The following is a 17325-nucleotide window of genomic DNA, read 5'->3' as shown; positions in this document are numbered from 1 at the left end:
GGGGGAGGGGGAGGGGGGGGGTCAAACGTGGGAGCTCGGCGCTCCGAGGACGATCCACTAGTCAACAGCAACGTGGTGGTACATCCTAGCGGCGGCTCAAAGCAATGGGCTGAACCTCCGCTTGGGGGTTAACTCACACACACACACACACACACACACACACACACACACACACACACACACACACACACACACACACGCACAAGCGCGCATGCACTCACACACAAGCGCGCGCACACACACAGGCGCGCGCGCACCGGAGCCTTGTCCAACACCGAGAGACCAACAGCGCTGCCGGGGCTCCCACCACAACACAACTTGAAAGTTAAGCGTCGAGGTGAGCCGGCGCGCTGAGCGACGGACGGAGGAGACTCCTTCTCATGCGCCAAAAAAAACAACCAAAAAAAAAACTGGAGGAAATTAAGAAAGTTGCGCCGCTTAGAACATTAGGATAAAGAAGAGTTGTTGATTTTTTTCTTTTTCTTTTTTTTTTTGTTGCTTCTTTTTTTGTTTTGTTTTTGTTTTATTTGTAGAGGCGCACCGAGGCGAAGACGCAACCGGCGAGAGGAGGTTGGAGGATCGCGATCAAGAAGGCTTAAAGCGGTTTATCTTCACACGGACAGATGAGTTTTTAATCGCGGCGACACCCACCGGTGCAGCCGGCTTCGAGGCAAGAGGAGAGAAGAGACGCGCACGCAAACAACACAAGAAAACAAAAGTTTGGAGAAAGGGCGCAGATCCATCAGGGGAACCTGGCTGCGATCGGCTCGGCAACTGCGACTTCCTGCCACAGACGAGCGTGAAAGCGGCGTGGGGGAACTTTGAGACCTTTTTCAAGCCCTCGAACACCTCAGAGACTGTACAGCGCTCGAGTTCGACGCGCACGGCAAAGTTGCCCGACAAGAGACTTTTTCTTTTCTCTTTTTTTTTACGCGAGAAGGGAGGAAAAAGAGGAAGGAGGGGGAAGAGGAGGAGGTGACGCTCTCTGAAGTTGTGGACATCCGCAGAGGTGATGAAGAGGAGAGACACTCGGGGCCAAGTGGCGGCGGACTCCTGAGCCCGCGGTGCGCCCCGCTGAAGAGAGAGAAAAAAAGAAGAAGAGCCGGTCGGGGAAGGCAGAGAAAGAGAAGCCCGCAAGTCCCCCCACCACTACCAAAAAAAAAAACAACAACCCTCCATCCATCCCTCCAACCACCAGCCTCGGCCACCTCCTCCCGCCCCTCCCGCTGTAGCGGGGCAGCAGCAGCAACAACAAGAGATTCGGTGTGTTGTGTTGTTTTGGGAAGAGAGAGTTTGGGGTGGTGGGGGGAGGAGGAGAGGTTGGAGGTTGGACGGCGAGGAGAAAAGAGACGGATAAAGTCTGAGAGTGAAGCGGCTAATTGCTCAGTCCGTCCCTCATTACCATATCCAATGCGCGCGTCCGCTGGACCCCAGCCAATCCTCCCCACCTCCGCACGCTCGCCATTAATCGCGAGGCATTATTCACCATCATAATTATTACACCGACATGCGCAATCTGACGCGCGGCCACATCGGCTCCGGCAGCCACACCGGCTAATTTCACTTTTGTGACCCTCCCTCTTTTTATTTTATTTTGTTGGTACTTTTTTTTTTTTTATGCTTTTATTTTTACCCCCTGCTGCCGCCACCGCCAGACTTCGTGTGCGAAACTTTTTTGCGCGTCGCTCCCATCGCTGATGCATCTGCACAGCGCAGAGACACACCGGAGCGCAAGAGCACAAGCCAGCAAGCCAGCAGCAGCCCCGCAGCCAGCAGCAGCAGCAGCAGCAGCAGCAGCAGCAGCAGCATGTCCCGCCGCAAGCAAGCCAAGCCGCAGCACCTCAAGTCGGACGAGGATCCCGCAATAGCCGGCGTGGTTTCCGAGCACGGTGAGTGGAGTGTTTGCTCAGCTGAGGTTTGGACGCGCTGTTTCCTCTCCTTTGCTCTCGTTTCTCCTCCTCTGTCTAAGATGTTTTCAAAACTTTGGTTTAAAAAAAAAAGTAGGGACCTATTATTTATTTTTAGCTTAAAAAAATGTTTAGATTCATTTGTCAGTATTGGGGTAGTTGTGATCGAATTAATCTATACTATCAATTTAATGAAATTATGATATATATATATATATTTTTTTCAAAATGCACTAAGTCATCGCTCGGCCGGCCGGCAGATGCGCGGTTTTCCTGCACCAAGTTGTGATTTGGTTTTCTCCCCTGCTGCATCACTTTGACCTGCGGCACCCCGAGGCAGCACCGGCTGGGAGGTGACCAGGATTAACAGGGCGGACGTGTGTTTTTCTTTAGAACAGTAAAAACCCGCGCTATTTATATTAGAATATCAAGGCCTTTTCTTAAAACGCAAGATTCAAAAAATTCTTTCTATTGTATTTTTTAAATTCTGTAATTAATGCGTATTTCTTTTTTCATCTAAATCATTCTCTTAAATATTTACCGTTTTATTTAGAAGATGGAGGCTAAATTGTGATTTTTCTTTTAAGTTATATAAATATTCGAATATATATTCGAAATACTTTAAAAACTAATAATAATAATCTCCGATTAATAAAAAACACGAATGAAAATGCAAATTCTTTCCACGCAGCCTGGACTGAAAAGAAAATGTTAGATTTTTTTTTTAATTTTTTTTTTGTTATTATTTTTTTTTTAATTTGGCATCATTTTATGATCGCCGCCCTTCACTGCGTCCCGCGGCGCCTGTGTTGCTCCCCGAGGAGCCCAAATTGCGGATTCTGTTGCAGGTCGAAGTCTCGTTTTTGTCATGGAAATATTTATTGTCAGTCCCCCCTCCCTCACATAAATTTGGCACACTTGATTTGTTCCCTTTTTGGCTCACAATGCGGGACACGATCGGCTGGCAGCGCCTCGCCATGTGGAGAAAAAAAAAAAAACCCGGGAGTTTCGTTCTCAACGCAACTTTTGTTTTATTTTCCTCAATAAAGAGGACGTTTATAAAGGTGAAGAGGCATCAGACGTGGAGCTCAGCGATGCAGGAAATGCCGGGGCGACGTGACAAGTCCTGCAATAATAGTGTGTCACACGTCTATCGTGTTTGTTGAGACCGATTTCCACATTTTATTTTATTTACGTAGAAAGATTTGTATTGGCAATATTCACACTCTAATACCCTAAAAAGAATAAAGCAAAAAAAAAAAAAAAAAAAAAGTTACCCTAATTGATATCTGAATTAAACCAAGTCCTTTTTTGAGGGTAAACCTTTGACAGCACGTGTTACTGATACTTTAGTTTTAACTTTATTTAAAACAAGAAATACTGGGTGCTTTAAACAAATCACTGCTGTTGCTTGAACAAGACTACCGGTTTGCGTTTGCCAACACACACGCACACACACACACACACTGTCACCTTGTGTATGTGTGTGCAAGTGTGTGTTTGCATGGATGTGTGTGTGTGAGAGGCTTCTTTGAAAGGCTTCTCCACAATAGCAATGTGTGATGTAATCTCTGGGGAGCAGCTTCTCTTTGCATGGGGAAATGGTGTGAGTGCGACAATCACTGATGACTCTTGGCTCTTTCTCTTTTTCCTCGTGTTTGCGTGTGCGTGTGTGGAGTTTATCCGTTTCAGGGGGGGGGGGGTCAGACTTCACCTCAAACTGTGGGAGTGTTGAGCACTCCAAGACGGCGGCCTCGCGTCCAATCGTTTGGCATCATCGTGGAATGAATCGGGATCACATCGGCTTTGGCTTTACAACGCTGTGATTTCTACGTTCAATTTGAATTGAAAAAAAAAAAAAAAAAAAAAAAACAGATTCATGAAGAGGGAAGTCCTGTTTTTTTCTTTAAATGTGAAAAACACGCTCCGCCTGCTGCGTTCAGCTCGTCGGCAACTTATAGCATCCACAGCATTGTGGCGGTGGTGGAATGCTGCTGCCAGTCCTCGTCCTGCAGCGCCACACTGGCTCGCTTGTTTTCAGGGGGGTTGTGGGGGGTGGGGGGCGGGTGGACGCGTCGAAACAATCCCGAGCCTTTTGGCCCGAGCACACTGAGGCCCATACACGCGTAAATAAACCTAATAATGCCGCGTCCCATCCAGCGCCACCTCGCACGCCAGCCCGCGAACGTCGCTGTCGCTGCATCATGGCCGGGTGGTCAGGTTCTCCGCTGCTTCTTCTTCTTCTCCTCCTTCTCCTTCTTCTCCTTCTTCTTCTATCTCTTCTTCCTCGTTGCTGGCCCGACGTGCAGCCTGTGACAACACCATCGATTGCCGTCGCTGACGAATCATTTTGCACGTCGCGTCGAAGGATTTCAAAACTTTCAGCCGTCTGATTCGGACTTCAGAGCCATAGAGGAACGGGCCGGGCGTCTGAAGGCAAAGGCTGCTGCCCCGCATCGCCATCCTCCCACCCCACACCCCAACACACACACACACACACACACACACACACACACACACACACACACACACTCCGTCCATCCAGAAACACAGAAGAGGAAAAAAAAATCAATGGGCGCAAATGCAAATTGTACACGTTTTGTTCCCCCCCATCTCAGCTTTCCTCCGATCATTTCTCAGTTTTGATCAGACCAATTTTCTGCGAAACGTTCTCGCTCTTCCCCCTCTCCTCCCCCCCCATCGTTTGCGCAGAGCGGCTTTTATGTCTGTGCTGCCTCCCTGGAAAAGGAAGAGAAAAGGGAGGGAGGGAAGAAAAAATGAAGCGAGCGCCAACAAGCTTGTCTGGCACATCACCTGCCCCTCCGGCCTTCCAGACACTTGGCCCCCTGGGGGTTGCGTAGGGGGATGCACGCACGTGTGTATGTGTGCGCGTGCATGTGTTTGTGTGTGTACTAGGAAGCGGAGGTGTGTGGGTTATACTTAGTAGTGCTTCTGTGAAAGCTCGCTGACTTAACCTTTGCATCGCCTTTGGGTGTCAGGCTCCTTTTGTGCAATTAGTACATGTGTGTGTGTGTGTGTGTGTGTGTGTGTGTGTTGTTGACCTTGGCAGTACACCTTTGACCCCTGGTCCCTGGAAAGCGTGAACAGCGACAGGCCGTGCCGTGTTGCTTCTCGACTCACTGTTGGATTTATTTGTCCTTTATTTTCCGTCGGCCCGTTCTAAATTCTGCGACGCAACGCTCATTCACAAAACTATTCCGAGTCCTCCACCTTGAGGAGCGCGGTCGGCCACTACGGCGGCTGAACCGTCGCCTCCCTCTGCAGCGTCATGCCTTACACACAGGAATGTGCGCAGTTGTGAAGGTGCAAAAAAAAAAAGAAAAAAAAAGAAAAACTGAGGAGGCGAAAAAAAATAGAGCGAGGAAATCCATGTTGACAGTGGCAACGCGGTTCCCCCTGCAGCGGGACTTTTGTTTGGCTTTTGTTTTAATCCAACCCCACCCTCCTCCCAGCCCCCCCCGCCCCCACCTCACCGTCGGCTGCAGGCCCGCGGACCACCCACGTCGTCGTGCCAAAAAGACGTCCTCGGCGAAACGCCACTCAAATATGGCCGCGTGTCTTAATTACCACTCGACGCTGGTAAACACACGGCGACGAGCGAGATCCGTCAGCGGTGGAGAGGAAAAGCAGCAGTAAGAGTGTTTGACCTGCAGATTTGAGGGAAAGTTTACAAGGCATCTGTTGGGAAGGTACATTATATCACGATGCCTTGTGTTGTGTTTTGTTTTGTTTTCAAAGCAAATCGTCAGGGAGTTGAACATCAGCATTTGCCAATTTCTCCAAAATGAAGTTGCGATTTAAACAAAAAAAAATTACGATTTTTTTTTTTTTTTTAAATCGATGCAAGCTGAAAAGAAGCCCTCTGCCATTCCACGTCACAGCGCCTGTGGCCTTGCTGAGTGCGCCTCCCCATACCATTCGAGCGTCTTGCCGCTTGACACAATCATCTGGACAGAGTGCCGTTATTGAATACGGTATCGCAAATGCTTACACAAACAAATCGTTAATGTTTTGGCTGCCCCGCATCTGCAGCCAGTGACAAAGGCCGCTCTGTTCGCGCAGATATGACTGTACCACTCTGCATTAGGGCTGAACGGGCCGATGACACGCACGCACACACACACGCGCACACACACACGCACACACACACACACACACACACACACACACACACACACACACACTCAGCTCTGCTGATATTGCTGAAAGTCTTTGTTAGCGCTAAGATGTCTGCGTCATTCAGTAATGCTCCATGAAGGGAGTGGGCTACTGGGATTGTACGGTCCAAGATTTATGTCATGACAGCGAAGTTCATATTTTTATTTTTATTTTTTTTTAGAATAGGTTTATTCATAAATGCAAATAGAATAACAGTTAAAATTTCAGTTTTAACAATGGACTGAAAACTGATTTACAGCATTGGTTGAGCGTGTTAAAAAAATAAATGTGTCTATGTGTTATATTTTGTTTTCGTATTGACAGATATGTTGCTCAATCCTGGTCTGAAACTCAATGTGCATTAAAATATATTTTTTTTTTACAAAAATATTAAATAAAACACAATCGTGTGACAAGAAATTTTAAAAGAGTCTCGCTGACACATTCATTTTAGCACTTCCTCTTTCCACAGAGCCCATTTCGTTGTTGCGAGACCGGCTGTGATGTCTCGTTGTCTTTGTCCTCTAAATGCTTTAAAGATGGACACACAGGTAGTTTTCGAGGGACTGTCTCAGAGCGAGAAGAGAAAAACGCCCCTGTTTGACAGAGAGCGTTGAAGAAGAGAAGGTGAAGCACCACCTAAGACCCTCACCCTTGAGGTTTGCACAGAGCACGGAGTAAATGTGAGCAATTTTTTATGGTTTTTGTGAATTCACTGCATAAACATGAACAGTGTTAAGGAGAGAGAGGAGGGGGAATGAGTCACCGCGCACGGCGCCTCGCTGGAGCTTTGGCCCTGTGGCTTTCACCGGGCCAGTGGGAAGCATGAATACCTCATGTGATATGCTGTGTCAGATTAGTGGGTTCACTTCGAGAGAGATTGCTATGGCGAGATAGCGGACGCTAACGTTCGACGTCGACAATGCGTCCGGCTTTATATTTGCATCCCAGTAAATGAAGACTCTTAGAGGACTGAGAAACGATTGGATTCTGTTCTTAAACGTCCGCTTCTTCTTTTTTTTCATGCTATAGAGAAATCAATATCATTCACACACACGCGCACACACACACACACACACACACACACACACACACACACACACACACACAAGCACACAATACCACCTTCACACAACCGCACGGCATGCCGGCACCCCGCTGTCACCGTGAGTTTGAATTCAGATGCAACAATTTTGAGATCAATTGGGAAATCTTCAACAAAACAACACAAAAAAACCCCCCAAAAAACAAATAGGTGGTCCAACAGCATGACATTTTTATTATTATTGTTCTGAGAAGGTGTTGGACTTCAGTCAGTGTTTAACGTGCAGGGGAAAAAGCGGCTTATCCCAATGAGAAAGGCAGTGAAGTAAGTGTAAGCTATTATTACGGAGGAAAAAAATATACACATATTATAAATTAATTGATTGTTACAAGCGCAGCAAAAATTCCAAGTGGAAGGGAAATTTTAAAATTAAATATATACATATATGTATATATATACACACACACATATAAAGCAAAATATATATTTGTTGTGCTTTAATTTAAAAATTTCCCTATGTATATGTATATATATATATATATATATATATATATATATATATATATATATATATATACATATATATATACACACATATACATGTGTGTGTGTTTGTGTAAGTGTGAGTGTGTGGGTGTATATGTCATGGTTAGATTTGAAACTGGAAACCTGTGTTATAATTCCAAAACCAGACTTAAAGTATCCTGAAGTGACACAAGTGTTTTCTGTTTGCCAAGTTTATCTTCATACGTACACACATAATCTGTGTGTGTTCTTTGTCCAGCGAGTGTGTGAAAAGGAAATGTGTCAGAGCGCGCGTGTGTGCGAGTGTGTGTGTGAGGTCAGAGGCATACAAAGGCCCCCACTTGTAATTGTGCGAATGAATAAAAGAGATTGACAGTAATACCATTCTAATAACTAATCAGCTCAACACAATGCCTACTCATTTGCGTTGACCTTTCAACCCTCAATTATGGAAATGAGTTCTGCTGTCCGCTGCTGGGATAAGGAGATTTTGAGCCTGCTGTCACGTGGCGCAGTCGTTTTTTTTTTTTCACCCCCTTGCTTGTTTTTGCTCACTTTTTCATTTAACCTCCAGAAATGTGCAATATTTTTTTAGAAGGTTTTCAAAAAAAGATGAAAATGCCATATTTCCATCCTAGATTTGTCTATTTATTTTTACATTTATTTTAAAGGAGCTTAGGAATTATCTTTTGCTTGTATTTCAATTTTAAATCTGCAAATAATTGAAGTAATACATCATTCTGCTTGAGGAAGTGAGCAGAAATCCTTTACTCCGGCTTAATGACCATTTAAAATAGAGACTATTGGAGCAATGCATTCTGTTCTCTCACAAGTCACTGAAATTAAAATATCTGCTAAATACACAACAAGTTTCACTGTCCCCCTTTCTTTCAGTCAACGTATCAGTATCATGTATGTGTGTGTGTGTGTGTGTGTGTGTGTGTGTTTGTGTGTATATATATGTTTGGTCCACATTTTTTTTAAATTCTCAATTCTCATATTATGCCGCCTTTATTTTGTCTACTTTTGTCATCCATTAGATCACTTCTATTTTCATGATGACAAGGTTTTCAGCTATTGTGCTGCTTAACATGTATATAAAAATGTGCAATGCGTATATAAATGATTATGTTACCAGACATATGCTGAGTCTGAGTGTATACTGAAAGAAATGAAGTGCGGGATGGCATGGCAGTGATTAAGCACACCTTGCCCTCGTAATGAAAGAGAAATATGTGCGCAGCCCCCAACAACACATACACTCACAAAACGAGTGTAGTGTAACTTTGCTTGAGCACAAAAATAAACACGCACGGGTGGCCGTTTTCATATTGTTTTGATCAGGTGTGAATTAGGTCCATGTTCAGTGTCGATGCCCACTCGTTCGCCTCGTGACGGTTGCTTTTCCGAAGAGGAAGTGGCTACCTACAACTGTGATTGAACATGTGTAACTAATCAGGCCTCGCTGCCATGGCACTAGCATGTAATTTGTTGAATCCTACTTTACAGAGCATGGAACTAGGAGGTGGGCAGAGAAGCAAAATGTGTATGCTTTGTCTCAAAGCGTGCGTGTCAAAGTGAACTATTTAAGTTGCGTGTCCAAATATTTTAGCTGTATATGTTTTCGATGCTCACAATTCCCCAAGTGAACAACAAGCTATACCTAAAGTATATTTAAAACACATCTGGCCTTGATTTAATATTTTTTTCCTGACGAAATAAACTGATATGTCACACAACCCCTTGCTTGTTTAGCTGTTCCCAGCTAGAATATTACCTTTGCAATGCTAACTGAACCGACCTCGGCATTTGAAATTCAGGTGGAAATGACTGGGCATGATAGCAGAGGGGAATCCTAATGGGGCCATCAAAGTCCTGATTTGTACCCAACAGATGAGGCAGCTGTGAATTGTATGAAATATTGGAAATCAATAGCTTCTATGGAATTTCATTAAGCGGCAGTATCCACAATTGATAGGCTCTCATAATTTGATGGATTGCACAAAGAAAATTATTAGCTGGCTCTACGGAGAGGGTGTGAATGCACAAACGTATGGATTAAGAATTGGTGAACTGGGGCAATTTGTTCAGAGTTTCAAAAAGAATATTGATTTTGGTTATGTTAAAAGAGAGAGGGAGGAATCAAAGGTTAAATCTTTACACTGCACAATAAGTGTGGATTCCTTATTGATAATTTATTCATTAATTCCTCTTTTTTTCGCTTTCTCCTCCATCCTGTCCTTTCCCCCGTTTACTCCCCCGACCTCCTCTTCTCCCCATAGGCTGCGGTGACGTGCTGGATGATGCTGACAGCGGGAACGAGAGCCGCAGCGGCAGTGAGGAGACACATGTATGTGAAAAGTGTTGCGCCGAGTTCTTCAAGTGGTCAGACTTCTGCGAACATTTAGAGAGCTGCACCAAGAACCCCCTGGTGCTCATAGTGAACGACAATGAGGATGCGCCCAACCCCTCCCAAGAATACCCTGTGGAGCCCTCCCCCGTCCCCAGCTGTCCCAGTGAACAGGCTGACAGTGAGGACCCCAGGGAGGGCAACAGTAGCCCTAGTGGTGACGGGGATGAGATCCCAGAGACACAGACTCTAGATGGGATCAATGTCCTTGAAAAGGAGGATGAGCAGATGGAGCTGGATCTTTCTCCTGAAAAAAATATGGATCCTGAAGAGACAGATGTTATATCTTCTGAGCCAGACAGCTCTCTACCTCAGCTCAGTGATGTAATCCCCTCCACTGTTACGAGCTACACCATGCCGAGCACCAACGTTACTTTAGAGACGCTGCATGGCACCAGGGTTGCTGTTGCCCAGTTTTCACAAAGTGTACGGGCGGCAGCAGGCACTGGGGTTTCCACCATGGCTATCCCCATGATACTGGACCAGCTTATGGCCCTGCAACAGCAGCAGATACATCAGCTTCAGCTGATAGAACAAATACGCAGTCAGGTGGCTCTGATGAATCGGCAGTCAGCCTCACAGTCTGCGCACCATCACAGCAACTCCACTGGAAACCAGGGATCTGTGTCGTCCTGCATCCCTCCTGTTCCCGGTCATCTTCAGCTACACAACTTTATCGCTCCCCCTGTTCATCAGCTGCCTGTTAGGTTGCCAGCCTCTCTCAATAGCCAAGGCCCCTCAGCCCTGACCACAGCAATAGAAGGGCCTTTATCCCATCCCCCACAAAGTGGTAGTCAACTGTCTAATTCCTCAATACCTAACACATCTTCAAACAACTGTGTGTTTCCTCCAGCAACTGGTAATGCCTTGTCATCTCTACTTCCATCCTGCTCATCCTCGGCCACAAACATTAGCACCAGTTGCAGTGTGACAGGAGGCAGTGGCATCAACAGCAGCTCAGCCCTTCCCAGGAATTCTATCACACCACCATCTCTGAACCACAGTAGCCTCCTCAGCTCCACCTCTAGTCTACCACTGATACCTCACAGTTCATCCAGCAGCGTTATTTTTCCCAACCCACTGGCTAGCATAGCAGCAACGGCCAATGCCCTTGACCCCCTCTCTGCTCTGATGAAGCACCGCAAGGGGAAGCCCCCAAATGTGTCTGTGTTTGACACTAAGCCCAGCTCTGAGGACCCTTTTTTCAAGCATAAGTGTCGGTTCTGTGCCAAGGTCTTTGGCAGTGACAGCGCCCTACAAATCCACCTGCGGTCCCACACTGGAGAGAGGCCCTACAAATGCAACATATGTGGCAACCGTTTCTCCACCAAGGGAAATCTGAAAGTACACTTCCAGAGGCACAAGGAGAAATATCCACATATTCAGATGAATCCCTACCCTGTACCCGAGTACCTGGACAATGTGCCCACGAGCTCAGGCATTCCATACGGAATGTCCCTGCCACCAGAAAAACCTGTGACGACCTGGCTCGACAGCAAGCCTGTCCTCCCAACAGTTCCCACTTCAGTCGGTCTTCAGTTGCCTCCAACACTGCCTAGTATGATAGGAGGTTATGGCGAGTCTCCAAGTCTCACTCCACTGAACAGGTCCCCTCAGAGACCATCTCCACCATCAAGCGAGTGTGCATCTCTTTCCCCTAATATTGTATCTGACTCTGGAATGACCACAACTTCACTATCCCCAAAACTCAATCAAGGGAGTGATGTGCCTCCTCTCTTGAAACCTGAAGGGATTCTCCTGCCCCCAAGCTGTTCAACAAGGCCAGGGGAGAACACCACCACAACAGCCACAGTTACTCAAGTGGTCCTTTCCTCCACTGTGACTTCCACCACGACAACCAACAATGGTCAAGTCTCAGACTGCATCAATAGCCCAAACCCTGTCTCCCACCCTGTCCTCCCAATGATTTCAGACCAATTTAAGGCCAAGTTTCCCTTTGGAGGTCTTCTAGACTCTATGCAAACCTCAGAGACATCAAAGTTACAGCAGCTTGTTGAAAATATAGATAAGAAGATGACTGACCCAAATCAGTGTGTCATCTGCCATCGTGTTTTGAGCTGCCAAAGTGCTCTCAAGATGCACTACCGCATTCACACTGGGGAGAGGCCTTTCAAATGCAAGATCTGTGGGCGGGCATTTACTACCAAGGGGAACTTAAAGACACACTTCGGTGTCCATAGATCCAAACCCCCGCTTCGAGTTCAGCACTCCTGTCCCATATGTCAGAAGAAATTTACCAATGCCGTTGTTTTACAACAGCATATCCGTATGCACATGGGAGGACAGATCCCAAACACCCCGATCCCTGAGAGCCTTCAGGAAATGGACGTTGAACTCTCACATGATGAGAAGAGCCTTGACGCAATGAGTAACTATGATGATGATCTTCTGGACGAAATGGAACAGGCAATGGAAGATGACAGTGACTTGAAAGAGGTCGAATTGGATCCATCTAAACCTTATTCACCTGGAAGTTCCCCGCCTATTTCGATTATCTCCAGCATTGCTGCCATGGAGAACCAGATGAAGATGATTGATTCCACTGTCAACATGACCCGGTCATTCGGCCAAAAGCACACACCGAATGGCGGTGGCTTTGGAGGGGAGACCGACTGCTTTACAACAGATTCCTTGTTAGCAGTCGGGGATGTTGAACGCCAGAGCTTAGGGAGCCCTGCGTTCTCCGAGTCCTCCGGCTCCATGCAGCATTTGTCCCCAGCTCACAGTCATTCTGAGAGCCAACTATCCAAGTCCCCAGCTACACACAACAATAACAACATCAGTGCCATGACAGTAGAAGAGGCCCTGGAGAACAATGCAACAAGCTTGGCAACAGTGAAATCAGAAAAATCAGAGACTCCATCACCGCTGACCAGAACTGAGGGCGCTGGGGCTCTTGACCTGACGGCTGCTCAGCCTGGCAGGCCCTTTATCAAGGAGGAGAGCCACTTCAGCATGTTGTTCCTAAATAGAGAGCGAGGTGTGTATTTGCACAGACAGTTAAAACAGAATGCTCTATTTGTGTTGTAAAACTGAATGTGTACCCAATGATGTGTTTGAAGTAGTTTAAAGTTTGAATCAGACGTGTAAAAATAAGTTTAACAGAGATAACATTTTATTTAAATACATTCAATATTAATTAATCTAATGTTCTATTTGTTTTCTATTTTTCAGGACTCAGCACTCCTAATTTGGCCAGTACTGCATCCAACATGATCAAAATGGAAATGAACGGGCACGGGAAGCCAGTTTCCCTGAGCGACAACTCTCACCTGCCTGTGAGTGTGCAGGTTCCCGCTGCAGCACCTCAGACCACCATGAGTCCAAGCCTCAACCCCATGTTGGCTCCCCCACCTCCACGACGCACTCCTAAGCAGCACAACTGCCACTCGTGTGGGAAGAACTTTTCTTCAGCCAGCGCTCTGCAAATCCATGAGCGGACACACACTGGAGAGAAACCTTTTGCCTGCTCTATTTGTGGAAGAGCGTTCACCACAAAAGGCAATTTGAAGGTATTTACAGAGCATTTATTTGAGCTTCATGTCAAGTGGATCATCCTGATTCCACTGAATCTGATTACATGTTATGTTTTTGAATTGAATGTAAAAAAAAAAACACTGTTTATACAGTGGATTTTTACTCAAACTCCTTATTCATCCAGTTTCAGCCTTTGTTTATATGTGCTATTTTCCTTGGATGTTGGATTTGTAAGTTCCTTTGACATCGTCATGATGTTTCTTTATGTTGTCTGGCTAATTTTAGGTTCACATGGGAACACACATGTGGAACAATGCTCCAGCCCGAAGGGGTCGTAGGCTGTCTGTGGAGAATCCCATGGCCCTGCTGGGCGGAGATGCCATGAAGTTCAGTGAGATGTTCCAAAAGGATCTGGCGGCTAGGGCCATGAATGTCGACCCTGGCTTCTGGAATCAGTACGCGGCAGCCATCACCAATGGACTAGCCATGAAGAACAATGAGATCTCAGTGATCCAGAACGGAGGCATCACCCAGCTGCCTGTCAGCCTTGGCGGTACAGGAATCACTTCACTGGGAGCCATTCCGGGAGGAATGGACCGTGTTCACAGCGGCAACAGCCCTCCAATGACAGGTTTAGAGAAGGCTGGTCTGGATGTTGGAGCCAGCCGCCCATTCTCGAGATTTATGGAGGAGAACAAAGAGATTGGTATCAATTAAAAAAAAAAAAAAAAAAAACTTTTCTGTATTATTCCAAGGTAGGCATTTGGGAAAGACAAAGAGTCTATAACAAGAACAGAAACTATGGATCCAGTCCAACTGATGCGTACTATATTATGTACAAAATAAATATTTTTTGTTTGATTTTGAAAATATTGTATTTAGTATTGATTAAAGGTCTCTGCCTTCCACCCATTCCCTCCACACTTGATATTTCGCCTATACGAAAAATACCTTGTCTCTTGTTTGAGAATATGTCGTCTTGCAAGATTTGCATGGTACTTATTGGTTTTTATCAGTATGTTTGACTGCTTTTATGAATTCCTTTGAAAACCAGGATCATGCCTCACAAAGGATGGACAAGCATCTTGTCTAGACGGAACTTAAAGAGAAAAGAACAGTCTGTCTGACAACTCTCTTTATGATTGCTCTTTTAGATATAAAAGAGCATAGGAAGACTGAAAAAGACTGAAAGTGTAGTGTTTGTGCTCGCCTAATTTTTTCATGAACTAGAAAACTTGAAAAAAAGTGTCTGAACTATTTTAATCTTTACATTTAGTCTCCCAGCATTGTCTTATAATATTGTCCTGTGTCTTTAATATTTATGATATTGACAAAAAAAAAAGCGGGTATACAAAAATATTTAATGGCCCAAGCGTTTTATTGATCCATTTGTTTTTTAAACTGCAGGCTTCACTAATGATAATCTCTTTCAGTAAGGACAAAATGTTGTTTCAATTACACAAAAGAGAAAGTGGAAGGTTTTATGAAGATATCAGTCGAGACAACGAGTGTGTCTCTAAACACAGGAAAGAGGCGAGATGTATCCGAAGCTGCTACGACCACGGCCCTGCTTTTAACCTTTGTAAAAAGATTAAAAAAGAAAAAGAAGTGATCCTTTTGAAGAGATATCTATGTATAGAAATACAGACAAATCTAAAACAGGTATGCATATTTTGTATCACATAAAAATAGACATCATGAGTTGAGAGTATTTGTCATGTTTGTGAATGCACTTTTTAAAAACAAGACGTTTTGTCTGTGAGTTGCCGTTAACCTTTTGACTTAGCTATCTATCACATGCTGTTTTTATTGTTTTCAGCATACCACTCCTACAATTTGCAGAGTCTGTTCTCTGTTATTGCATCTGTGCTACTTGTCAGAGTGCAAATTCATCACTCAATCAAAACCCTCTTCAATAAAAAAAGAAACAGGTGTCCGTCTGAATAGCTTCCTTTCGTCTACTAACTGACACACGTCTTCATATATTGAACACATGGTCAGAAATAATGTTCAATCAATTTACATTTTATTTCAAAACATATCTATATCAACGTGTGTGTGTGTGTGTGTGTGCGCGCGCGCGTGTTTCTCCCAGCTATCATGAACAAATTCAAATTACAACTATAACATTAAATACAATAATAATCTGCATTCAACTGATTTAATTTAGAATGCATAAGGACACATGCATGAATATATTTTATTTTAAGAAATACATATCGTGTGTACACTTACCCTCACCCGTGATGATTAATCTCAGTATTTATGGTGTAATGGTCAGCACGTGTTCAGCTGCATTTTTCAATCTCCCTTATTTTCCCTTATTGGCTGCCGAAGAAGTGAAAGCTATGAGCTAAGTAACAATAGAGGCCTCTCCCTCTGTGAGAGTGCATGCACGCTAATATGTTTGTATATGCTGGTTTTGGATTAAAGCCTTGATTTTCTGTTTCAAATGAAGCAATGGGAATAACTTTTGCTTTCTGTCTAATGTTCATGTCAAACTAGAAAAAGCATCCAAAAATCATACTTCATGGCTAAAACATTTAAATCTTCTCAAAATCAGTGAATCTTTATTGCCTCTAGTCATTGTAAATATGATCATATCTGTCAAAAGTATGTATTAATTTAAATTATGTACCTAAAAAGGTACATAATGTCTTGACCAAAATGTTGGTATGACAAACACACAGATTCATGGTAATTGAGTTAATTAATGAAAGAGATTGGACTCTTCGGCAGGTAGGTTTACAGCATTGGTCATTGAGCTCCATGGGAAGGTGCATGATGTACAGGCATGCAAATTCTGGTGGCAAATAGAAAAAGAGTCAGATTATTACACATTGATGAATAAACAACATTATTGAGAGAAGAAGGGCTGAGCTGAATCCACCATAAGATGTTAAAACCAAAAAGTTAAGATTTTTCTATAAAGCACTGAGGCTGTGCCTTCTCTGCTCTAATACTCGATGGGGTTCGCAGCAGAGGAGCCTATCTGCAACAACAACAACAACAACAACAACAAAAAAAGAAAAATCGCATTCATCTTCCGAAGATCAGCAGGACCACAAGAGGGTCTAAAGCCTGAGTTTCACTGGGTGACAAGGAACCATAAGCCCCTAATGCAATAAAGATGTAACATAGCATTACAGAAGATTATACCAACTGCATTATACGTTATCAGCAGCAGCTTAAGTGATCATTGGTCCATCCACATCCAGCTTACATCAGCTTTCACTGCTGAGCCATAACCGCGTATTTATTTTTGTGTTATTTTCCTTTGATTCGCCTAATACTTCTCATGTTGACGGATGGGGGTTCAGTCTGCCCTGAGGAACCTTCCAGGCTGATTCTGCCGTTCGTAAGCCCATTGTTTGACACTGCACTGTCAGCTGATCACGGCGGGCTTAGTCAGTGGAATTGTCAAGTAATGAAGAAATTTCATACTGACTGTTTTTCTCTGTGCAGCCCTCATATCGGAGTGGAAACTGCATACATTCCGCTCATTCTCGGAGCCATGCGCTTGCATTTAGCAAAAGATATTTGCAGACGGCCGCTGTGCACGCATGTAAAGACTGTTGTTTGGCACTCCCGACGGCAATTCTCCTCAAATTTATAATATAATTCAATAGGGCTGTTCTCCACACTGCTCTGAAGGAGAGCTATTTCACGTCAAGTGATTTCACTTATTATGATGCCTGTCGCAGCACGGCGTCAAGATTGGATGAGGGCATAAATATGACAGTGTTGGATTGTTATTTCCA

At 44.7% G+C, this 17325-nt stretch overlaps 1 protein-coding gene across 1 annotated transcript; it reads left to right on the top strand.

The window, feature by feature from the left end:
• Nucleotides 1-271: 271 nt before the first annotated feature.
• On the top strand, nucleotides 272-15515 carry sall3a (spalt-like transcription factor 3a). The gene is made up of 4 exons (XM_076012919.1): nucleotides 272-1889; nucleotides 9939-13067; nucleotides 13262-13599; nucleotides 13850-15515. Exons 1-4 carry the CDS (start codon nucleotides 1808-1810, stop codon nucleotides 14279-14281), a joined length of 3981 nt encoding a protein of 1326 aa, XP_075869034.1. The 5' UTR covers nucleotides 272-1807; the 3' UTR covers nucleotides 14282-15515.
• The last annotated feature ends 1810 nt before the right edge of the window (nucleotides 15516-17325 follow it).

Source organism: Nelusetta ayraudi, unplaced genomic scaffold (genome assembly GCF_046127955.1).
Source record: "Nelusetta ayraudi isolate G7.1 ecotype Tasmania unplaced genomic scaffold, CSIRO-AGI_Nayr_v1 ptg000136l, whole genome shotgun sequence".
NCBI classification, from domain to species: domain Eukaryota; kingdom Metazoa; phylum Chordata; class Actinopteri; order Tetraodontiformes; family Monacanthidae; genus Nelusetta; species Nelusetta ayraudi.
This window is presented reverse-complemented; position numbering and strand designations above follow the sequence as displayed.

Coding starts and splice junctions, on each gene's coding strand:
- sall3a (XM_076012919.1), top strand. CDS start 1,808: ATGTCCCGCCGCAAGCAAGCCAAGCCGCAGCACCTCAAGTCGGACGAG. Junction 1,890..9,938: donor CGGCGTGGTTTCCGAGCACG/GTGAGTGGAGTG, acceptor TTCTCCCCATAG/GCTGCGGTGACGTGCTGGAT. Junction 13,600..13,849: donor CCACAAAAGGCAATTTGAAG/GTATTTACAGAG, acceptor GGCTAATTTTAG/GTTCACATGGGAACACACAT.